The following is a 25153-nucleotide window of genomic DNA, read 5'->3' as shown; positions in this document are numbered from 1 at the left end:
ACAACGCTCGTGTGTAGCTTCCCTAACCCAAAATATCAAAGTGTCATTTATTAAAAACGACAATGACTACTTGCTAATAGCCATTGACCTGGATATGATCAGTGCAACATCTGCTTGTCTTCTCATTTTAATAAGGGCTTCTCTCCATACACCCAAAAATAAAAAAAAATAAAAAAAAAAATCATTATTAAAACGCCATTCTATAAAACTAGTCCTAGACAGGAGCGAAAAAAAAAATTAGACTGCAAACTCCACTGCAGACATTGGGAAGCAGGCAAAGTGCACATGACTCTGGAATAGTCCTGTGTTATATAATTATTTATTGTCAGATATTCATAGCAGACCCTATGCTAACGCTGCCAGCTTACACACATTTCATCACTGCAATATCTTGGATAACGGCCATACATGCTGTCTGGTACCAATCACCTGGGTGCAATGCAGATTTAGCCTCCAAACGACATCACTGGTTGCTATGGTAATAAGTGAGGTAACAAATATGACTGCATGAGGGCAGAGGAGGACATACTTCTGCATACAGGAACTATAGCACTAGACTCCAGAGCAATCATTCATACATTCGTCTAATACACACAAGGTATTGCACCGATGGCTCCTAATCTTCAATGAGAATTCCTGTTATGTAGAAAAAAAGTAAAGTCCTTTATTTTACAAATAAGCGGAGGATTACATTTCCATTGAATGTCGGTGACTGGCACATGGAGATCTACAGGATGGTGCCATGTGTGTAGTCAGAACATGTGCCCGGTCGGTAACATAAAATAGTGTATAAAATAAATGCACCCACAGAGCAATATTGCACCTGCAACTCAGAGCAGTTTCTCCCAATTCATTTAAACAATTGCCTCTCCGTCGATTCCCTCCCTCCTCCAGACAGTCCAGCCCTTCTCTGCAATATGACAAACGCAGAATCTTCTGGAAGAGATGCTACTGCCTCCCACCACTGGTTTGTCTCTCTCCCTACTGCTCTTTTCTCTGGAAGGAAAGCAACCAGCTCTAAACATATAGACAGTGGATATGATGGGTAACTGTATAAGGGAGAGTGCCAGGCAGTGGACACTGGTGAGGCGTCTATGGAAGTGAACGAGTGCTGCCACTGCACCAGGGGACGAGCACAGGTGTATGAGCTCACTATGAGAAGCAGTCATAGTCTATTCCCATTATAGCAAGGCTACTTCAGGCGGTTCCACTATCTGTCCTGTACATCTGCTCCATGAGCCTATACAATGTATGACTCCTTCAGTCACGCCTCACACCTCCCTAACCCACACACAGACCAGGAGGCCACATGTACCGCAGCTGAAGTGCACCCGCCCTCACTAACAGGTAGCCATGAAATCTATCTATTAGAGACAGCAGCAATTCTGACGTAACCCGCCATGAGAGCTGGAGCGGCAGAAAAGACCGTACAGACGTCCCGCACTGAGGAGCCGGCAGTGTGAGGCACCACTGAGGAGCGCTTGAGGCGGGAGATAAGCACACGTGTAACGGGATTCATAGAAGACAGTAACCCTCAGCTCCTGCCCGCACTTACTGCTTTCATGGCAGCCGCCATGTCGTCGTATCTCTCGGCTTGTTCTGCCAGTCGGGCTTTCTGCACGAGCTGCTCGCGGTCCACCATCTTGTATGGAGCGGTTCGGTGTGGCGGTAAGAACTCGGTTGCGGCTAGCTGTATGTGCGGCGGCGGAGCTGACACACAGGGCGATGGTAGAGCCGCGAGTTACGCCCTTGCGTTGCCTATATATTACACTGGCACACTCTGCTGCTTGTCGTGTCCTCTGCTGCTGCTGAATAACGGTCTCCCCACTAACCGGTTACTCCCCGCTGACTGTGCGTGCCTCCGGGACCGCCTCCTGCTTGCTCCTCCTATCGTGTGTGAAACCGCCCGGTGGCGTCATGTCACTCTCTCCCGTCCTTTCTCCCCCACAGCTGATGTCAGCAACCGTAAAAGGGCAGCCGACGGCTCCAACGCTTGTGAGAGGCGCTTACGGGCTTCTGGGCGGGGGCTCTCAGCTTTCCAGCCGAAACGGTATAGCTACGGGTACTGCCTCAGTGCGTCCTGGGAGATGTAGTTTCTCGAGACCTGCGGTACAGACGTTTGTAGAGGGAAACGCCTTTGTGTAGAAACTACAACTCCCGGCTTGAACAGAAAACGTCGGTCTCTAATTTTTCGTATAGAATTTTATATTCCCATCCCATATTACCTCACACAATTAAATGTGTCGGTTTTTTTTTGCGTTATACGGCGGAATTTTAAGTCAGTGCTGCAGAGACAATAACCTAAATCTTGCTGATTCATACATGGTTTGTAATAAGTAAAGTCATCACAATTTCCACTCTGTTCACACTTGCCTCATGTTTTTGTCCCTTTGGGTTTCTATTGCGCCTCACGCTAGCGTCGTCTGCAGCGGCATTCCGCCTGGTAAAAAAAATTAGACACATGACAAACCTTATATAAGTCAGTAGGATCGATGAGGATCTGTTTCAAATAGATATGTAACATCCATCATTAGTCTTGTAAAATGACCCCACGTGTAAGGTGGGGTAGCTGGAGTGTATCATTGCATGGCTGTGCCCGCCACCACAATACCACCCCCACAGAGGGAGCGGCCCAGATGCACCCCTGCTGACATGCCAATTCATGTGTCGCTTGCTGTAAGAGAATTAGAAGAGTGAGTTGGAACTAAGGGTCCTATTACACAGCCCGATGTGGGCCGTGCAAACGAGCACCGATTAACGAGACAGTTAGTTGATCGGCGCTTGTTTGCTCCTTTCACAATGAGCAATGGTTTCTTCTATATAGGGATGAGCGCTCGTTACTGCGATCATTCCGACAGCGCATCTCGCTGTTTACACACCGATGATTTTTAATGCTGCATAAAAGAGCAGATCAGCCAATGAACGAGCATGTGCCCTGATTATAGAGGGCAATGATTGGGAACGAGCGTTCATATGAACGCTCGTGGGCCCGAACATTGGCTCGTCTAATATGGCTTTTAATGGGTTTTCCACCATCAGACAACTGATGACCTATCCACCGGATAGGTCATCAGTATATGATGGGTGGGGGTCCGACACCTGGAACCAACACCAATCAGCTTCTCCGTCTGCCTCCGGCTACCAGACGATATTGCCGGAAGCAGATGGCTTTGGTCAAGGTATAGCGTCAGAGCTGCAGTTCTGCAGAACGGTCGCTATGCAGTGGTCGGAGCCATCTGCTTCCAGCTCCAACTATTGCTTACCGTTCAAAACAATCTGCGCCTTACTAGGGATTCCTTCTTGAAAATGGGGTTGCCTTGGAAGCGATATCGTAATTTTGATTGATTGTGTCCTTTTTCTTCCTTTATACTTTTTGGGAATTTTTCCTTTGCAGAGACTTTTACTTTGATGTTGATACTTTATGCGCTTTTATTATACCTGATTGTATGTAATACTCTGCTTTGTACAATCTTTATTGTATCTTCTTGACTACACATGTGCATTGTTCTTCTTTTTTGTTTATATTGTATAATTGTTTTATTACAATAAAACAATTTAAAAAGAAAACAATTTCCTCAGCAGCATTGTGCAAAACTGAAACTACATTATAGGGATAAACTAGTTGAATTATTTCTGCTAATGCTGGGGCAACAAATTGTCAATCTTAAAGAGGCTCTGTCACCAGATTTTGCAACCCCTATCTGCTATTGCAGAAGATAGGCGCTGCAATGTAGATTACAGTGACGTTTTTATTTTTTAAAAACGAGCATTTTTGGCCAAGTTATGACCATTTTTATAGTTATGCAAATGAGGCTTGCAAAAGTCCAAGTGGGTGTGTTTAAAAGTAAAAGTCCAAGTGGGCGTGTATTATGTGCGTACATCGGGGCGTTTTTAATACTTTTACTAGCTGGGCGCTCTGACGAGAAGTATCATCCACTTCTCTTCAGAACGCCCAGCTTCTGGCAGTGCAGATCTGTGACGTCACTCACAGGTCCTGCATCGTGTCGGACACATCGGCACCAGAGGCTTCAGTTGATTCTGCAGCAGCATCGGCGTTAGCAGGTAAGTCGATGTAGCTACTTACCTGCAAACGCTGAGGCTGCTGCAGAATCAACTGTAGCCTCTGGTGCCGATGTGTCCTCGCTCGTCTGACACGATGCAGGACCTGTGAGTGACGTCACAGCGTGATCAGGCAGAAGCTGGGCGTTCTGAAGAGAAGTGAATGATACTTCTCATCAGAACGCCCAGCTAGTAAAAGTATTAAAAACGCCCCGATGTACGCACATAATACACGCCCACTTGGACTTTTACTTTTAAACACACCCACTTGGACTTTTGCAAGCCTCATTTGCATAACTACAAAAATGGTCATAACTTATAAAAACGTTACTGTAATCTACATTGCAGCGCCTATCTGCTGCAATAGCAGATAGGGGTTGCAAAATCTGGTGACAGAGCCTCTTTAAAGGAACAGTGTCACAAAATTTTTTTTTTTAACATCAGTTTGATTTTAGTCTTTTATTAAAAACTTTGATATTTATTTGCGTGTTTGTGTTTTACTTTTTTTTATTTTTACACTTTTTCTTCCCTATGGGGGCTGCCATTTTTGACTCCATTTCTGTATGTGTCGATTAACGACACATACTAACATGGAGTACGGCAGCTACAGTCCCATAGTGAATGCGAACAGGGCCCGTTCCATCCACTATGGTGTACGCCGTCTGTGTGGGAACGGCGCATGCGCCGCTCCCACACAGTCAAAGTTGAACTGTGCGCCGTCCTGCACCATTTTTCTGTGGACCGGAAGTCGCGGCCGGACAGTAAGATTACTACTTCCGGCCGCGGCTTCCGGACTTGTGCACTTGGAGCAGCGGCAGCAGACGGAGCGGACGGACCGGAGGGAGCGGCGGCGACTGGAGCAGGTAAGTGATTTCTATGTATGTTCGTGTTTCAGTGTGTGTTTACTACTGTATGTAAACCTACTACACTGTGTGTTAGCTCAAAAAATGGCTACACACAGTGTAGGAGGTTACACCGTTCAATCCCCTCGTTTCTCCCGGCACTAGCCAGGATAAAGGAGGGGGGGATTCTGAGAGCTCACTAGAGCGAGTGAGTTTTTCCCAATTTTGCAGCATAAAGCAATGTGGTTGCTTTACCACATGCAATGCTGCAATTTTGGGAATTTCTCCATCTAGTGACCAGCACTGGGAAATATTATAAATTAGAATCTAATTTATAATATTTCCTGACTAGTGAAAAAAATAAAAAAATTAGAACAATGTTTAATCGCCTACACACTAATTGTTTAACTAAAAAAAAAAAGACATTTTTTTCTAGCAACACATTCCCTTTAAGAAGACAAATAATATCGATATTGTATAAGGTAAATAAATGCAATAATATAAAAAAAAAAAAAAAAAAGCAGCCGGAACAGCTGTTTGGGGCAGGGTCCGGGTGTCGGACTCGCACAGATAATATACCGATGACCCATCTGGTGGATAGGTCATCAGTTGTCCGATCGGGGAAAACCCCTTTAAGCTAGTCATAAAGCAGGGTTTACACAAACCAGACTAGGTCTATATCTCACATATCTATCTCAATATTTTCCCAAAACAGCCAAGCTCGTTTTCCTACGCGGTTTCGGGAACTTTCATAAAACTGATTGGGAGTTATGGAAACAGTTCCACACAACGAGCTACACTATTTCCGAAATTTGGGTGTTGAAACAGCATAGCCCGCCGTGCTACGCTTTTTCCGTAACTCCCAATCACTTCTACGGAAGTTACGGAAATAGTATAGCTCAGCTGTTTTACAAATACCCGGCCAGACCAATCGGGAGATAGGTGTGAGTCCTAGAGGTAGGACCCACATCTATCAGACATTTATGGCATATTCTGTGGATATCCACTGTAAATATTGGTTTCCTTGTAGTGTCCCTTGAATTCAAGGGAAATCTACAATGAAACCAATATTTACAGTGAACTGACTTTTGACAGAATTTATTGTGTGCATTGAGAAATATGGCAGGTCTTCTATCTAAGGATATTAACACACAACAATGGCTAACTGATGTCAAGGAGGTTTTTTCAGATAAAATGAATTTGACCAACACCTGTACCCCAACACTTAAATCAGCATTTAATACCCTGTCCAATACATACAAGGACAATATTAGATCTTGGTGGGAAGTCCAAAGCATAGAAGACTACACCGTGTTCAAAATTATTATGCACCTTGGATTTAAGTGTCATAAACATTTAATTATTAGTTTTTCAATTAAACTCATGGATGGTATTGTGTCTTAGGCTGGGTTCACACGACCTATTTTCAGACGTAAACGAGACGTATTATGCCTCGTTTTACGTCTGAAAATAAGGCTACAATACGTCGGCAAACATCTGCCCATTCATTTGAATGGGTTTGCCGACGTACTGTGCAGACGACCTGTAATTTACGCGGCGTCGTTTGACAGCCGTCAAATGACGACGCGTAAAATGACTGCCTCGTCAAAGAAGTGCAGGACACAAGAAAACTTAAGCGTGATCATCGTACTGTGAAAAGATTTGTGGCTGATTCAGAGCACAGACGTGTTCGTTCAGATAAAGGCATAATGAGGAAGGTTTCTGCCAGACAAATTAATAGGATTAGGAGAGCAGCTGATAAAATGCCATTACAAAGCAGCAAACAGGTATTTGAAGCCGCTGGTGCCTCTGGAGTCCCGCGAACCTCAAGGTGTAGGATCCTCCAGAGGTTTGCAAGTGTGCATAAAGCTATTATTCGGCCACCCCTAAACAATGCTCACAAGCAGAAATGGTTGCAGTGGGCTCAGAAATACATGAAGACTAATTTTCAAACCGTGTTGTTTACTGATGACTGCCGTGCAACCCTGGATGGTCCAGATGGATGGCTGGTGAATGGCCACCATGGCAACGTCAGCAAGGAGGTGGCGGAGTCATGTTTTGGGCTGGAATCATGGGAAGAGAGCTGGTAGGCCCCTTTAGGGTCCCTGACGGTGTGAAAATGACCTCTGCAAAGTACGTAGAATTTATGACTGACCACTTTCTTCCGTGGTACAAAAAGAAGAACCGTGCCTTCCGTAGCAAAATTATCTTCATGAATGACAATGCACCATCTCATGCTACAGAGAATACCTCTGTGTAATTGGCTGCTGTGGGCATAAAAGGAGAGAAATTCATGGTGTGGCCCCCATGTTCCCCTGACCTCAACCCTATTGAGAACCTTTGGAGCATCCTCAAGCAAAATATCTATGAGGGTGGGAGGCAGTTCACATCAAAACAGAAGCTCTGGGAGGCTATTCTGACATCCTGCAAAGATATTCAAGCAGAAACTGTCCAAATACTCACAAATTCAATGGATGCAAGAATTGTGAAGGTGATATCAAAGAAGGGGTCCTATGTTAACATGTAACTTGGTCTGTTAAGATTTTTTTGATTGAAAGAGCTTTTGATTTCTGTAAATATGACCTCCTGATGCTGCAAATTCAACAAATTACCATTTTAGTTCTCTTTACAACCTTTAAAATGTTTTGATCTCTGTTGTGCATAATAATTTGAAACAGTGCATTTTTAGTTTTTTACTACTAAAAAAAAATCTGTTATCATTAGGAGATTTGTTCAATAAAATTCGCATTATACTCCAACGGTTGATGGCTTGAAGATTATACTGACTGTCATTTGCATCGAATATTTAGAAAAATTAAATTTGCATAATAATTTGAAACGCGGTGTATATACAGCATAATATAGTGCGCAAAGGTCTAAGGATAAACATCATTCCAGCTAGAAGAGCTAGATCGCCAGAATTATTGGAAAAATGGGTAATGGAGGCAACTCCGAGCTCTATACGCTTCATGCGGATCTTTCTGGAACAGGAGAATAAAACTCTGGAGAGATCATCTCTGTTCCTAAAGGAACAGATAGACAAAATTAAAGTCTTTAAGGCCGGATTCACACGAGCGTGTGCGTTTTGCAAGCGCAAAAAATGCGGTGTTTTGCGCGCACAAAAGGTCCATAACAGCTCCGTGTGTTAGCAGCATATGATGCGTGGCTGCGTGAATTTCGCGCAGCCGCCATCATTATGACACTCTATTTTTATGTTTGCAAACAGAAAAGCACGTGGTGCTTTTCTCTTTTCATTCATAGTTTTTACTGCTGTTGCGGGAATCACGCGCGTCACACGGAAGTGCTTCCGTGTTCTGCGCGTGATTTTCACGCACCCATTGACTTCAATGGGTGCGTGATGCGCGAAAAACGCACAAATTTAGGACATGACGTGAGTTTTACGCAGCGGACATATGCTGCGTGAAAATCACGGACAGTCTGAACGGCCCCATTGACTAACATAGGTCCGTGCGAGGCGCGTGAAAATCACGCGCGTTGCACGGACGTATTATACGTTCGTCTGAATAAGCCCTAAGGCCGGATTCACAAGAGTGTATGCGCGAGGTATATGATGCATAACTGTCTGAGAAGACAACTTGATCCTCCCACCAGCCTAGGTAAAGATTGGCATAGCTGGGCGCACATGGGCTGCCCATGGCAGTTCCTTTTAGCAGGTGGAAGCGTTGCCCCCCAAACAAAAATACATTTTTGGAGAGAATAAATTTCAGAAGAGTTAGGGTTAAGACATTATGCGCCCCAAATTGAATACCTCTTGTTTCAAGGAAGCTCCGCACAGCTTCATACCCTTGGTCATGGGGTATGGAGCTGTACAGGGCCTCCACATCAAGGCTCACTAGTAGTGCTCCTGATGGAATCTCTATTCCCTCAATCCTCTTCAAAATATCAGTAGTGTCCCTAACATAAGACGAAAGTCCCTCTACAAAGCCTTGTAGGATATTGTCTATGTAAATGCTGATGTTTTGTGATAGACTATCAATGCCTGATACTATTGGCCGTCCTTTTAAGGGGTACATCCCCCTTATGTATTTTGGGTACACTGTAGAAGGTGGGGATCTGTGGATATTTGGGGTGCATAAACTCATATTCATGAGTACTAATGAGTTTCTCTTTTAAGGCTTTACAAAGTTGCATCCTTATTTAATGGATCATTGTCAAGCTTACAGTATGTCTCCCTATCATGTAGTATGCGTTGGCACATTGTCTTATGTGTATGTCCATTACCACTAGGTTCCCACCCTTGTCCGCTGGTTTTATAACAATAGACTTATCTTGTTCCAATTTTAACAGTATGGCGACCTCCTTTGATGTCATAGTAATGGCAGGAAGGAGGTGAAGGAAACAAGTGAGCCCTAATCTACCCACCGCCCTGTCCCTGCCTACTTGCAACGACCCGCCCTAGGCGACGGGGTACAACTTGGCGGCGGTCCCTACGCTGTCTAAGTGCAAGGGAGTACAAACAGGGAACACGCAAGGGAAGGGGCAGTAGCCCACGGAACGCCGCGAGGAAACGGAGCGGTGAATGAGTCAGTCAGGATCAGGATGTAGTGGAGTATACCAACGAGAGCACGGAGCAGGAAGCAAGCCAGGGGCAAAGCGTAGCAGGATAAGCGGAACTGAAGCAAGGCAGAAGCACGGCAGAAGCAGGCTGGAGCAAGGCAGCAGTGGGGCCAGGAATCCAAGAAGAATAACAAGCACTGAGGAAGAGAACACGGCAGGTATAAATGGACAGGGGGCGGAGCTAACTCCGACTGACCAGGCCGCGATAGGCTCTCCCACTCCTGAGCCTGCCACCCTGGTTGGTGAGAGCCGGTGTCATTCTAAGAGGTCTGGCCTCAGGTGTCGACTGATTAATCCCGGGAGTATACACAGACGTAGTACCTGGCAGATCCTTTACAGTACTCCCCCTTTTATGAGGGGCCACCGGACCCTTACTAAGAGGACCCGGTTTAGTGGGGAAGAGAAGGTATCCTCTCCAGTGGACCAGGTACTGGAGGGAGCCCTGCATCATCCTACTGTCCATAATCTTGGCCACCTCGAATTCCACCCCCTCAGGGGTGAGAACGGGAACAGGAGGTTTCCTCGAGGGGGACCAGGACGGGGAGCAGCGTTTAAGGAGGGAGGCATGGAAGACGTCATGTATGCGAAAGGATGGGGGCAGCTCCAGACGGAAGGATACAGGGTTGAGGACTTCAATGATCTTATAAGGTCCAATAAATCGGGGAGCAAACTTCCTGGACGGGACCTTAAGGCGCAAGTTCCTGGACGACAACCAGACCAGATCCCCGACGACAAACCGGGGGTTAGCAGAACGTCTACTATCAGCCTGAATCTTTTGTACGCTCTGGGACGCCTCTAGGTTCTTCTGAACCTGGGCCCAGACTGTGCACAGTTCCCGATGAACGTCCTCTACCTCGGGATTATTGGAACAACCAGGAGAAACGGAGGAGAACCTTGGGTTAAACCCGAAATTACAGAAAAACGGGGAGACCCCTGACGAGTTACTGACCCGGTTATTCAGGGAAAATTCGGCGAGGGGAAGGAATGAGACCCAATCAAATTGACAGTCAGAGATGAAACACCTTAAATATTGTTTCAGGGATTGGTTAGTCCTTTCCGTTTGGCCATTAGTTTCGGGATGGAAGGCGGAGGAGAAGGACAGATCAATCTCCAACTTTTTACAAAAAGCTCTCCAAAATAAGGAAACAAATTGTACCCCTCTGTCAGAAACGATATTGACTGGGGCCCCATGGAGACGCAGAATGTGTTTAACAAACAAAGAAGCTAACGTCTTGGCGTTAGGTAGTTTCTTAAGGGGCACAAAGTGGCACATCTTGCTGAAGCGGTCTACTACCACCCACACCACCGACTTGCCCTGAGATGGAGGAAAATTGGTGATAAAATCCATGGAGATATGGGTCCAAGGTCTCTGGGGAATGGGCAAGGAACGTAGTAAGCCCGCAAGTCGGGACCTAGGGGTCTTGGACCTAGCACAAACCTCACAAGCGGCGACGTAAGCCCTAACGTCTTTAGGCAACCCAGGCCACCAATAGTTTCTGGTAATGAGGTGTTTGGTACCCAAGATGCCAGGATGACCAGATAGTGCAGAGTCATGGTTTTCCCTGAGTACCCTTAGCCGGTATTGCAGGGGGACAAACAGTTTGTCCCCAGGGAGGTTCCCGGGAGCTGAACCTTGATCAGCCGCGATGTCAGAAGCTAAATCAGAATCAGTGGCAGAAACGATTATACCAGGGGGTAAAATACAAGCAGGATCCTTCTCGGAAGGAGGATTGGCCATGAAACTACGTGACAGTGCATCAGCCTTAATATTTTTGGACCCAGCCCTATAGGTAACCAAGAAATTAAATCTGGTAAAGAATAGTGCCCAACGAGCTTGTCTAGGATTAAGCCTCCGGGCAGATTCTAGGAAAACCAGATTCTTGTGGTCAGTAAGGACCGTTACCTGGTGTCTGGCCCCCTCCAGGAAGTGACGCCACTCTTCAAAAGCCCATTTAATGGCTAAAAGTTCGTGGTTGCCAATATCATAGTTACTCTCCGTGGGCGAAAACTTCCTAGAGAAGTAAGCACAGGGGTGGAGATGGGTGAGGGAGCTGGTACCCTGGGACAAGACGGCCCCCACTCCCACCTCGGATGCGTCAACCTCCACAATAAATGGCTCCCTTTGGTTGGGCTGAACCAGCACGGGGGACGAGATAAAGCACTTCTTGAGGGTCTCAAAAGCCTGGACGGCCTCAGGGGGCCAATGGAGGACATCAGCACCCTTGAGAGTAAGGTCCGTAAGAGGCTTCGCGACGACCGAGAAGTTGGCAATAAATCTCCTGTAATAGTTAGCGAACCCAAAAAACACTGTAGCGCCTTCAGGGAGGCAGGTTGGACCCATTCCGCCACAGCCTGAACCTTGGCAGGGTCCATGCGGAATTCATGAGGAGTCAGGATTTGACCTAAAAATGGTATCTCCTGTACCCCAAACACACATTTTTCGGTCTTCGCAAACAGATTATTTTCCCGGAGGACCTGGAGGACCTTCCTGACATGCTCCACGTGGGAGGACCAGTCCTTGGAAAACACCAGTATGTCATCAAGGTACACTACAAGAAAATTACCCAGGTAATCTCTCAGAATTTCATTAATAAAATTCTGGAAGACGGCAGGGGCATTACACAACCCAAAGGGAATGACCAGGTATTCGAAATGACCTTCGGGTGTGTTGAACGCAGTTTTCCACTCATCCCTCTCTTTGATGCGGATAAGGTTATATGCCCCCCGTAGATCGAACTTAGAAAACCATTGGGCCCCCTGAACCTGATTAAAAAGATCCGGAATTAAAGGAAAGGGATACTGGTTCCTTACGGTGACCTTATTCAGGTTCCGATAATCAATGCACGGCCTAAGACCACCATCCTTCTTCCCCACGAAGAAGAAGCCAGCACCTACAGGAGAAGTCGAGGGGCGAATGAAACCCTTGGCCAGGCATTCTTGGATATACTCCCTCATAGCTTCACGTTCAGGACATGAAAGATTAAATATCCTACCCTTAGGAAGCTTGGCACCAGGCACCAAATCGATGGCGCAATCGTAATCTCTATGAGGGGGCAACACCTCGGAGGCCTCCTTAGAAAACACATCAGCGAAGTCCTGAACAAACTCAGGAAGCGTGTTTACCTCCTCCCGGGGAGAAATAGAGTTAACCGAAAGACATGACATCAGGCATTCACTACCCCATTTGGTGAGATCCCCAGTATTCCAATCAAACGTGGGATTATGCAGCTGCAACCAGGGAAGACCTAATACCAGATCGGACGATAATCCCTGCATCACCAGTACAGAGCACTGCTCCAAATGCATGGAGCCAACAAGGAGTTCAAAAACAGGAGTATGCTGAGTAAAATAACCATTAGCAAGAGGAGTGGAGTCGATACCCACTACCGGGATAGGATAAGGCAAATCAATAAAAGGCATTTTTAGAGACATAGCAAATTCCACAGACATGATATTAGCAGATGAGCCAGAATCCACGAAGGCACTGCCAGTGGCAGACCGGCCAGCAAACGAGACCTGAAAGGGAAGCAAAATTTTATTGCGTTTCATATTAACGGGAAATACCTGTGCGCCCAAGTGACCTCCCCGATGATCACTTAGGTGCGGAAGTTTTCCGGCTGTTTATTCTTGCGCCTGGGACAGGTGTTCAGTAGATGCTTGTCGTCCCCACAATAGAAGCAGAGACCATTCTTCCTGCGAAACTCTCTACGTTGTCGAGGGGACATGGAGGCCCCGAGTTGCATAGGTACCTCCGAGTCCTCCGTGGAAGAGCGAGGAGACGGGACCTCGGGGGGAATCGCAGGGAAGTCAGAGGGGAACACATTGAAACGTTCAAGCTGACGTTCCCTGAGACGTCGGTCAAGTCGTACTGCTAGGGCCATAACCTGGTCTAGGGAGTCAGAAGAGGGGTAGCTAACCAGCAGATCCTTCAGGGCGTCAGATAATCCTAACCTAAACCTAAACTGGCACCTTAGGGCCGGGTCGTTCCACCGAGAAGCTACGCACCACTTTCTAAAATCAGAACAGTATTCCTCAACAGGTTTCCTACCCTGACGTAAGGTCACCAGCTGACTCTCGGCTAAGGCAGTCCTGTCAGTCTCGTCGAGGGCAGAGAAAAAACGATCAACGGAGGAAAGTTCAGGGGCGTCAGGAGCCAAGGAGAAGGCCCACTCTTGGGGCCCTTCCTGGAGTCGGGATATAATGATACCCACCCGCTGGTTCTCGGAACCTGAGGAGTGAGGTTTTAGGCGGAAATAAAGTCTGCAACTCTCCCGGAAGGAGAGAAAAGTCTTACGGTCCCCTGAGAACCGGTCAGGTAACTTGAGGTCGGGTTCTAGAGGTGAGGTGAGGGGTACTACTAAGGCAGCATCACCCTGGTTGACCCTCTGAGCCAGGGCCTGGACCTGTAGGGAGAGGCCCTGCATCTGCTGGGTCAGGGTCTCAAGGGGGTCCATGATAGCGTCAGCGTAGGAGAAATGGTAGACTAGGTATGGGCTTGTTATTAAGTAATGGCAGGAAGGAGGTGAAGGGAACAAGTGAGCCCTAATCTACCCACCGCCCTGTCCCTGCCTACTTGCAACGACCCGCCCTAGGCGACGGGGTACAACTTGGCGGCGGTCCCTACGCTGCCTAAGTGCAAGGGAGTACAAACAGGGAACACGCAAGGGAAGGGGCAGTAGCCCACGGAACGCCGCGAGGAAACGGAGCGGTGAATGAGTCAGTCAGGATCAGGATGTAGTGGAGTATACCAACGAGAGCACGGAGCAGGAAGCAAGCCAGGGGCAAAGCGTAGCAGGATAAGCGGAACTGAAGCAAGGCAGAAGCAGGCTGGAGCAAGGCAGCAGTGGGGCCAGGAATCCAAGAAGAATAACAAGCACTGAGGAAGAGAACACGGCAGGTATAAATGGACAGGGGGCGGAGCTAACTCCGACTGACCAGGCCGCGATAGGCTCTCCCACTCCTGAGCCTGCCACCCTGGTTGGTGAGAGCCGGTGTCATTCTAAGAGGTCTGGCCTCAGGTGTCGACTGATTAATCCCGGGAGTATACACAGACGTAGTACCTGGCAGATCCTTTACAGTCATATTGTGGCCAAATTGGTAGAGTCCCTTATTGGTCCCCAGTTGTTCAATCTCCTTTGAAACCAGTTCTACGAACAGATCAATGTTATGCGTTTCTGACAGAGATGCAGATTTCGTGCTCTTCATATTTAGTTTGGTGAAGGGGCCTTCACCCACCGCACCCTCATTTTCTTTCAGTAGGTCCATTAGGTTTAGAAAGTCAGGATAATCCGACTTCTCTATTCCCAGTTCCCTGCATTGTTTGAGATCATGATTCTTGTAAAATTTGACCCATTTAAGCTTCCGCGCAAACAGGTTAATATCCTTAATCCAATCAAAAGTATCAAAGTGTGTAGTAGGGACAATTGATAGTCCTTTAGTTAGTAATGTAATATCTTCTACCGATAGAATTTTACTAGAGATGTTTATAATTTGCCATGTCATCCACGTCGCTTTTATGTGATATTTCGGTTCTTGAATCATTTTCTATCATGGATGATGTAGTCCCATTGATACTTATTGTTGCTTGGATCTGGTCCGTAGGGCATAGGTGGTTGCCGGGTAATTGGTCCCTAAAAAATCCTTGTTGCCAGAGTACCCTCTCCTTTTGCGTCTACCTCTCCCTTGCATAGGGCCCCTATATGAGGATCCAAATCTGGGGTTATCAGAGCTAGACCCCATTTGCTTTGATGTACCTTCTGAGTCAGATTGATCTATATCCAAAGAACATCTCTCCGAATTTGAGTCTGTACCTTGGGTTGGCCCTCAAAATTGTAAGCTCTATGTTCCCTGAACACCTGTAAATCCCTTATAAATTGGGCATGCTTCCTTTGTTTGTAATTCCTCTATCGTTTGCTGCAGTTGAGCCTCCTGTTGTTGAAAAGCAACATCATTCTTAGGCCGGATTCACACGAGCGTGTGCGTTTTGCGCGGATCTGGAGCGGATCTTCACTCTAGAAACCATGTCCCCAAAGGGACTTAATGTAGACTATGCTTATATTCCACACATCTGCTTTTTCTCCTCTATATATAGTACAAGCGACTTGCCGTGGGTTGAGGTGAATCAATTCAGATTTTCTTCCTGGGTATTTGTTAGATTTGTACATCTATTTGTTTTTACATACACATAAAATTTAATATGAATATTGTCACAATTATTTTTTATTAAATATATACGTTTGTTTTGTTACAGATATCGATTCTCTATATGAAGGGATGTATCCTGTGGGAGCAGAGGCAGTCGTTTAATTATATCTTAAACATTATTAAATATATATATAAAATATAAAAAATATGTATGTGAATTGGTAATTTTTTCTTGATCTGTGCCGCTCCATTTGATGTTCTTGGAATAAACTATAAGTAAATAGAAATAAGTTATAGTATACTTCTTTATACAGAATATTTTAGAAGGATGTATCTAGTGTGGAACTATGTTTATTCTTGAATATGCCTGTTTTCGTCTATAAAAATATTGTGGGAAGTAGACACTAGTACTCTGGTGTGGTTGCCTGTTTCATGTTGGGTACATGGACCCACTGGGCCATACAGCCTTGACGGTATGGCAGCTGGCCAACAGGACACAGGTCACAGTCTATAGTTCATATAGGTGTACCTGTGGTAGCTCAGACAGTAGCAAGACAGGTTCAGCAGGTACTAAGGCAGCAGGCAGGCACCAGGCGTGGCGAAGCAGGACAGGCGTGGTACTCAGCGCAGCACGACTACAACTCAATACGGCACTTGACCAGGACAGCACGGGATACAGATTACAGGTAGCAGGAACGGGAAACACTGGGAACTGGAAAACACATAGGAGACCATTAGCAAAGACAGACTACGGTAACGACAACAAAGCTCAGGCAAGGCAGGAAGGGGCTGGGCCCCTCTTATAGTCCAGGGTGCTCATGAGCTAATTTGGCACTTAACACAGGTGCATGCGCTGGCCCTTTAAGAGAGGGCATCAGCTTGCGCACGCACCCTACGGAACCCGGTCGAAAGAAGCAGAAGTGAGCGCTGGCATTTCCTGAGGAGGAGATGGGGACCAGTGCTCACAGACCAGTGGCTGAGGCCGTTAGGAGGTGAGTGAGCCTGATGGCCCATGACCATGGGCATGACAGTATCCCCCCTCTTACACCCCCTCCTCTTGGGGCCAGAGCGAGAGAGAAACTTCTTCAGAAGGGTAGGAGCATTGAGGTTCTCCTCTGGCACCCAGGATCTCTCTTCAGTACCAAACCCCCTCCAATCCACCAAATAAAAGGTTCTTCCACCCACTCTCTTGGTGTCCGGGATCTCCTTAACCTCAAAAGTATCTGATGAACCACTGGGAGCCACTGCAGGACTAGGAATCTTGGAGTAGCGGTTCAGGACCACAGGTTTCAGAAGGGAGACATGGGAGGAGTTGGGGATCTTGAGGGTAAGAGGCAGCCGAAGTTTGTAGGAGACAGGGTTGATTTGCTGCAAAATCTCGAAGGGTCCGAGGAACCTTGGAGCAAACTTGTACGATGGCACCCTCAGCCGGATATTCTTAGAGGACAGCCAGACCTTAGTGCCTGGAAGAAACTGGGGAGGCTCTTGTCTTCTAGTGTCTGCCTTTCTTTTCGTGCGGTTTACCGTCAGCAGAATAGAAGATCGGGTCTGCTGAAAGATTTGTAGAAAGTCCCTGAATGCAAGGCGGAGGAAAAGTCCAATTTCACACCGAGGAGTTCGCAGAGGGCTCTCCAGAACTTTGATATGAACTGAACCCCCTGATCCGACACAATATGCAGAGGAAAGCCGTGCATACGGAAGATGTGTTGGATGAAGACATTGGCCAGTCAGGAAGCAGAAGGTAGGCCAGTTAGTGGAACAAAATGAGCCATCTTGGAGAATCGATCCACCACCACCCAGACCATGCTGCATCCAGCAGAGGGAGGCAGGTCCGTGACAAAGTCCATAGCAATATGTTGAAAGGGGGCATCAGACACAGGCAGCGGCTGGAGCAGGCCAGCCGGTTTGGAGTGGGCATCTTTATTTGCTGCGCACACAGTGCAGGAGGAGACAAAGTCTGTGATGTCTTTGGGCAGCGTGGGCCACCAGATCTGACGAGCAATCAGGTCTCGGGTCTTACGGGCACCCGCGTGACCTGCCAGTTTGGAACTGTGTCCCCAGCGGAGGATTCTTCTTCTGTCTGCCACACGCACAAAAGTCCTCCCCGGGGGAATGTCTCTTACTTGCAGAGGGTTGACAGGGATGATGCAGGATGGAACAATGATATTCTGTGGAGACTCCATAGTGTCCTCTTTCTCAAACGACCTGGAAAAGGCATCGGCCCTCACATTCTTGTCGGCCGGATGGTAGTGGAGCTCAAACTGGAACCAAGCAAAGAACCACCTGGCTTGACGGGGATTCAGTCGTTGGGCGGTTTGGAGATAAGTAAGGTTCTTGTGGCCCGTGAATATCAAGATGGGATGAACTGCGTCCTCTAGTAGATGTCTCCACTCCCCCAGAGCCAATTTGATGGCCAGTAACTCCCGATCCCCAATTGAGTATTTGCGTTCTGCGGAAGAGAAGAGTCTAGAGTAATAGCCACATACCTTAGTCTTGCCCTTGGAACCTCTCTGGAACAGGAGTGAGCCAGCACCCACAGAGGAGGTGTCCACCTCCAACAAGAACTGTGTCTGGATGATGGAGGATAGAGGCTGACGTGAAGGCACTCTTCAGGCTATTAAATGCGGATTCTGCCTCAGGAGTCCACACCTTGGCGTTCATGCCCTTCTTGGTGCCATTCCAGGACAGCCTTTACCTTCTCAGGATCCATCTTGGGGTCCCGATCTGAGATAATGTAGCCCAGGAAGGGTAGAGCATTTTTCTCAAACACGCACTTCTCCAACGTGGTGTACAGGCGATTCTCCCTTAACTGCAGCAAAACTTGACAGACATGTCTCTGATGAGTCATAGGATCTCGAGAAAAAATCAAGATGTCATCAAGATAGACCACAACACAAACATAGAGGAGGTCACGGAAGATGTCATTAACGAACTCTTGGAAGACCGCGGGAGCATTACAAAGGCCGAAGGCAGGGGCGTAACTAGGAAAGACTGGGACACATAGCAAACTTTTGACTAGGGCCCCCCTCTCTGCTGGGTATCATATAACCCCCCCTTGTAGATAATTCCTCCCTATATATTCCGCCACGCATCGCCCCTATAGATAGCACCAAACAGCCCCCATGTAGATAACATCATACAGTCCCCCTGTAGATAACGTCATACAGCCCCCTGTAGATAACATCATACAGCCCCCCTGTAGATAACGCCATACAGCCCTACCCCTGTAGATAACGCTATACAGCCCTCCCCCTGTAGATAACGCCATACAGCCCTCCCCTATAGATGACGCCATACAGCCCCCCCTGCAAATAACGCCATACAGCCCCCCTGTAGATAATGCCAGACAGCCCCCCCCTTAAGATAACGCCATACATCCCTCCCCCTGTAGATAACGCCATACAGGCCCCCTGCAGATAACGCCATACAGCCCCCCTGAAGATAACGCCATACAGCTTTAAACCCCCCTGTAGGTAACGTAATGCAGTCCCCAAACCCCCCCAAAAAAAACAGCCTATTGTATGTCCTACAAAAGAGATGTATCCCCTATCCACAGGATAGGGGATACATGTGTGATCGCTGGCAGCGATAAGGAGAACGGGGGACCGAAAGTCCCCTGAAGTTCTCCATGACAAACCTCGGACTTCCGAAGTCTGCGCAGTTCAATAAAAATGAAAGGAGCGCTGGTCACGCATGCGCACAAGCGCGACCAGTGCACAATTTATTTCTATGGAGCTGCCGACAGACCCTGGAAGTTCAAGGTTTGTCATGGAGAACTTCGGGGGACTTTCGGTCCCCTGTTCTCCTTATCGCTGGGCGTCCCAGCGATCCCACATGTATCCTCTATCCTGTGGATAGGGGATGCATGTCTTTTGTAGGAACAACCCCTTCAGTGGCGTCACGCTGTAGCAGCCATAGCGGCTGCTAGCGGATCCTCCGGCCATGGGTGGGGCCCCGTAGCAGCCGCTACGGCTGCTGTAGCGGTAGTTACGCCACTGGCCGAAGGGCATTACTAGATATTCATAGTGTCCGTCAGGGGTGTTAAATGCCGTCTTCCATTCGTCACACCCGGCGAATCCGGATTAAGTTGTAAGACCCAAGCAGGTCTAGCTTCGAAAAAATCTTGGCTCCTCGTATGCAATAAATCAGTTCAGAAATCAATGGTAACGGATATAGATTTATAACCGTAATCTGGTTGAGACCCCGGTAGTTGATGCAAGGACGCAGAGAACAATCCTTTTTCTCGACAAAGAAGAACCCAGGACCTGCTGGAGAGGAAGACTTCCGTATGAAGCCCCTCTCTAAGGTCTCCTTAACATAGGCGAACATGGACTGAGTCTCTGGCAAGGAGAGAGGATATACCCTACCACGGGGAATATATGCACCAGGAATCAGCTCGATAGGACAGTCATACGCCCGGTGTGGGGGCAGCATCTCCACCTCCTTCTTGCTGAAGACATCTGAGAACGTGGAATAATGACAATGCAATCCTGCCAAGAACTGAGGCAGAGGAGGCTGAGCCGAATGAATCTGTACCAGGCAGCGGTTGAGACACTCGAAACACCACTGGAGAACCTCTCCAGAATTCCAGTCCAGGACTGGGGCATGTAGTCGGAGCCAGGGCAGGCCCAGCAGCACAGGGTTGACGGCTTTAGCCTGGACAAAGAACGAGATGAGCTCGGAATGGAGGGCTGCCACTTGGAGCCTCAGTGGCTTGGTCACAGCTACAACCTGGACTGGCAGAGGTAGTCCATTCACAGATGCAACCTTCAAAGGCCTCTCCAGAGGGGTTGTGGGAAATTGGAGAAGATCCACCAGGTCTCTTCTAATGAAATTAGCAGCGGATCTAAAATCCAGATAAGCAGAGACCCGATGCGTTTTTTCGCAGGACACTATGGTCACGTGAATGGACAATTTAGAGAAAAGTCCTTCTTCACCCAGGGTTGTCTCTCCCACCAACCCAAGGCTCTGGGGCTTTTGGGGGCACAGACGCACAAGATGGCCTCCGAGGCCGCAATATAGACAGAGTCCTGAGGTGTGTCTGCGTTGTCTCTCCTGGGTAGAAAGCTTAAACTGGTCTGTCCTCACAGACTCCTTTGGAGGATTTGCAACTAAGGACAGCAAGGGTTGCTGCAAAGTAGGAATCGGGCTAGGGAGTCTTCCCTCCCGACGAGCTTCTTGGAACCGTTCTCGGATCCTTATATCAATCTGGGCAGCCAGAAGGATGAGGTCATCCAGGGTAGGCAGCAGATCTCGGCGGAAAGGTCGTCCTTAATCTCAGGATACAGTCCCTGCCAGAATGTAGCCACCAAGGCCTCATTGTTCTACGACAATTCTCCCGGCATTGTGCGGAAGTGGATGGCATACTTGCCCACGGAAGTGTCTCCCTGGCGTAGGTTCAGCAAGGAGGTAGCTGCAGACGAGACTCGTCCAGGCTCCTCAAACACTATGCGAAATGTCCGTAGGAACCCCTGGAATTCACAGGACTCAGGTCCCTGTCTCTCCCAGATAGGGTTCGCCCATGCTAGGGCCCTGCCAGTGAGTAGAGAGACGATGAAAGCGACCCTTGCAACATCAGTCAAAAATGCCCTTGCATACAGGCTAAAGTGGATCTGGCACTGGTTCCAAAATCCACAGCAGGTCTTCGCGTATCCATCTTAGCGGTGAGGTAGCGGCAAAGAAAATCAGCACTGGGAATCAGCACTGCCAGGAGGTGTAGCCAGAGGATCTGTACTGCCAGAAGGTGTAGTAGGAGGGACGGCAGTTTGCACCTCCAGCTGATGTGCAATAATGTTTAATGCCTGGAGGAGTTGGTCCTGTCGAGACCGGACGTCCAGCATATCTGCCCGCATCTCCTGTGACGTCATCTTGGCCTTGGATCAACCAGCGGGGTCCATGGCCTGAGCTTACTGTTACGTTGGGTACGTGGACCACCTTGGCCGTACCGCCTTGATGGTATGGCAGCTGGCCAACAGGACACAGGTCATAGTCTATAGTTCGTATAGGTGTACCTGTGGTAGCTCAGACAGTAGCAAGATAGGCTCGGCTGGGACTTAGGCAGCAGGCAGGCACCAGGCGTGGTGAAGCAGGACAGGCGTGGTACTCAGCGCAGCATGACTCCAACTCAATATGGCACTTGACCAGGAAAGCACGGGATACAGGTTACAGGTAGCAGGAACGGGAAACACTGGGAAATGGAAAACACTTAGGAGACCATTTGCAAAGACAGACTAGGGTAACGACAACAAAACTCAGGCAAGGCAGGAAGGGGCTGGGCCCCTCTTATAGTCCAGGGCGCTCAAAGGCTGATTTGGCACTTAACTCATGTGCGCACGCTGGCCCTTTAAGAGCGCACACGAGCGTGCGCACGCACCCAACGGGACCCGGCTGAGAGAAGCGGAAGTGAGTGCTGGCGTCTCCTGAGGAGGAGATGGGGACCAGCACTCACAGAACCATGGCTGCAGCCGTCAGGAGGTGAGTGAGCCTGACTGTCCGCGGCCATGGACATGGCAGCCTGTAGTGCTCAGGTACACCATTCCTTTCACTTTTACATTCTATGTGTTGTTCCTTAATTTTTTTTTCCATTTTTGAGATACATTGGATATACATGGTTATTTCAATGCAATACAGCTTTGTTCCGTTGTGTTTTTTCGAACATTTGCTATATTGATATAATGTGCAATTATGACACTTTTTGTCCCTTATGTATTAAAATCATTCCCTTATAGTTATGCTGCTCATGCATGCGCAGACACTATCGTCTCTCTGTGCATGCGCAATAAATTATAATCTTCCTTGCACTCCAGGGATGCGTTCCAGTGACGCATTTCTGGTTTCCGCTCCATTTTGAGTATGTGCATTATGGAGTATAGGACGCCGGTATTTGTCCCACGCACATCAAGTGATATGGCATCGTGAGTTTCCTTATTAATTTTCTTTACCAATTTTCTTTAAAAATATGATTGGCCTCTGCCTCCCCCTTCATTAGGAGTGATTGACATAATTAAATATAAAACTAGTTTTTTAGGCTGTATTGTATAATTTTACTTTACAAGGGATATTGTGTTTATACACACTAATCATGTAACACTATTTCATAAGAATTCACTATTTATATGTGTATGTTTGTTTATATTTATTACTATTCATTATGAATTTATTGCATCATTCACTGTATACTGTATGTACTTCCTATATACACTTGGCACTATGCACTTTTGATTAAGAAAGGTTCAGGTGTGAACCGAAGCATTGCTCATTCTGTTCACTTTGTGGTGAATAAACCAACATCTCTCCATCATTATTGAAGTCCTTGTGCTGTTACGTGTGTATGTATATCTATCTATCTATCTATCTATCTATCTATCTATCTATCTATCTATCTATCTATCTATCTATCTATATATATATATATATTGTAGCAGTGCAGCTACTGGACAGTGCAGAAACTGTCCGGTTTTAAGCAACCAGGGAACATGTACAGCAGGGTTTTCTCTGCTGTTGCTTCGGTGTAAAGCCCGGAATAGGGCCTAGTTTGCTGGAGTGTGAAGGAGAAGGGCGGCTTCCACTCCAAACAGACAGTCCATGTCTTGGGCTGTCTGATGAGCCTAGTTAGCCTTCACCTGAGGCGGCTCTTTAATTGAGGTGTGTGCTGTTCACACAGGGCTCTCAGTCTGGGGAAGACAGGCATGCTAGCCTGTGAGAGTCACCACCGTGTAAGGTAAAGCGGCCTATGTTTTGAGGTACTGGGCACAAGGCTCAGAGTCTCTTAGTGAGGGACACTTAATGTTTAGTTGGAGGCTGGATGGCCTAGGGTTTGTTTTGAACTGCTGTGTAATACCATCTTTCATATGTGAAGACAATAAAGCTAGCTGCGGCTGGTTTAAACTTTTATTCAATAAGTTGGAGTGAACTTTCTGTGTCTGCCAACCATCTCACCCTGGAGATGGAGATCCTGTGAGCTAAGTGGTCCCCAAGATGCCACAATATATATATATATATATATATATATATATATATATATATATATATTGACAACTTGGGGTAAGTTAGCTCACAGGATCGCCATCTCCAGGGTAAGATGGTTGGCACACTTAAGAATTTTCACTCCAACACAGTGGATTCGGGATGAAACTGGCCGCAACCAGCGTTATTGTCTTCATACATGAAAAGCGGTTTTACAAAACAGTTAACCAGTTAGTGACCGGCCCATAGTGTTTCTACGTCGGTCACTAACGGGCCTTATTCCGATGCCATAGACTTTTTATGTCGCGGCATCGGAATAAGTAAACCGAGCAGGGAGCTGTGAAATTTCCCTGCTCTCAGCTACCAGAGGTAGCTGAGGGCTGGGGGCGTCCCTGCTATGCCAGGTGAGATCTATACTAGTATCGATCTCACCTGTTTAACCCCTCAGATGGTTTTGGAGAGAGGGAGCTCCCTCCCTCTCATCCCACTGACACCCGGCGATAAGATCGACGAGTGTCTGTGTCTCCGATGGCAGCCGGGGGTCTAATAAAGGCCCCCAGGTCTGCCTGTCGTGAATGCCTGCTAGATCATGCCCGACCTAGCAGATGCCTGTCCATTTTACACGGACAGGCATAATACACTGCAATACAGAAGTATTGCAGTGTATTATAAATGCGATCGGATTATCGCATAGTGAAGTCCCCTAGTGGGACTAGTAAAAAAGTGGAAAAAAAAATGACAAACCCACTTTTTCCCCTTACAAACTGCTTTATTATTAACAAACAAAATAAAGTAAAAAGTTACACATATTTGGTATCACCGCATCAGTAACGACCCCAACTATAAACTTATTACATCATTTAACCCGCACGGTGAACGTCGTAAAAAAGAAAATAAAAAAACATGCAAAAATTGCTGTTTTCTTTGAATTCAGCCTTAAAAAAAATGTGATAAAAAGTGATCAAAAAGTCGCATCTACTCCAAAATGGTACCGATAAAAACTACAAGTCGTCCTGCAAAAAAAAGCCTTCCTACAATTGCATCAGCAAAAAAATAAAAACGTTATGGCTCTTCAAATATGGAGACACAAAAACAAATAATTTTGAAAAAAAAGTGTTTTCACTGTGTAAAAGTAGTAAAACATACAAAAACTATACAAATTTAGTATCGTTGCAATCGCAACAACCCGCTGAATAAAGTTATTGTGTTATCTATACCACACGGTAAACGGCGTAAATTTAGGATGCATAAAAGCGTGGCGAAATATCAGGTTTTTTTTCTATCCCCCCCCCAAAAAAAGTTAATAAAAGTTAATCAATAAATTCTATGTACCCCAAAATTGTGCTATTAAAAAGTAAAACTTGTCCCGCAAAAAACAAGACCTTATACAGCTACGTCGACGCAAAAATAAAAAGTGTATAGCTCTTTGAATGAGACGATGGAAAGACGTAAAAAATGGCTTGGTCATTAATGTCTAAAATAGGCTTGTCATTAATGGGTTAAAAATAAACCCTAGGCCGTCCAGCCTCTGACTAAACATACGGCTTCCCTAGCTATCAGGGTGA

The 25153-nt window shown here is 47.0% G+C and overlaps 1 protein-coding gene across 1 annotated transcript in view; it reads right to left on the bottom strand.

The window, feature by feature from the left end:
* The window catches only part of YWHAG (tyrosine 3-monooxygenase/tryptophan 5-monooxygenase activation protein gamma), a 35764-nt gene extending 33725 nt beyond the window's left edge, over positions 1-2039 (bottom strand). The window contains 1 exon segment of the mRNA XM_075852982.1: positions 1556-2039. Within this exon segment, the coding sequence (XP_075709097.1) occupies positions 1556-1642 (87 nt within the window). The 5' untranslated portion in view covers positions 1643-2039.
* Positions 2040-25153: the final 23114 nt, after the last annotated feature.

This window comes from Rhinoderma darwinii, chromosome 2 (assembly GCF_050947455.1).
Source record: "Rhinoderma darwinii isolate aRhiDar2 chromosome 2, aRhiDar2.hap1, whole genome shotgun sequence".
NCBI lineage: Eukaryota > Metazoa > Chordata > Amphibia > Anura > Rhinodermatidae > Rhinoderma > Rhinoderma darwinii.
Note: the sequence above shows the minus strand (reverse complement) of the source record. Positions and strands in the feature narration are given on the sequence as shown.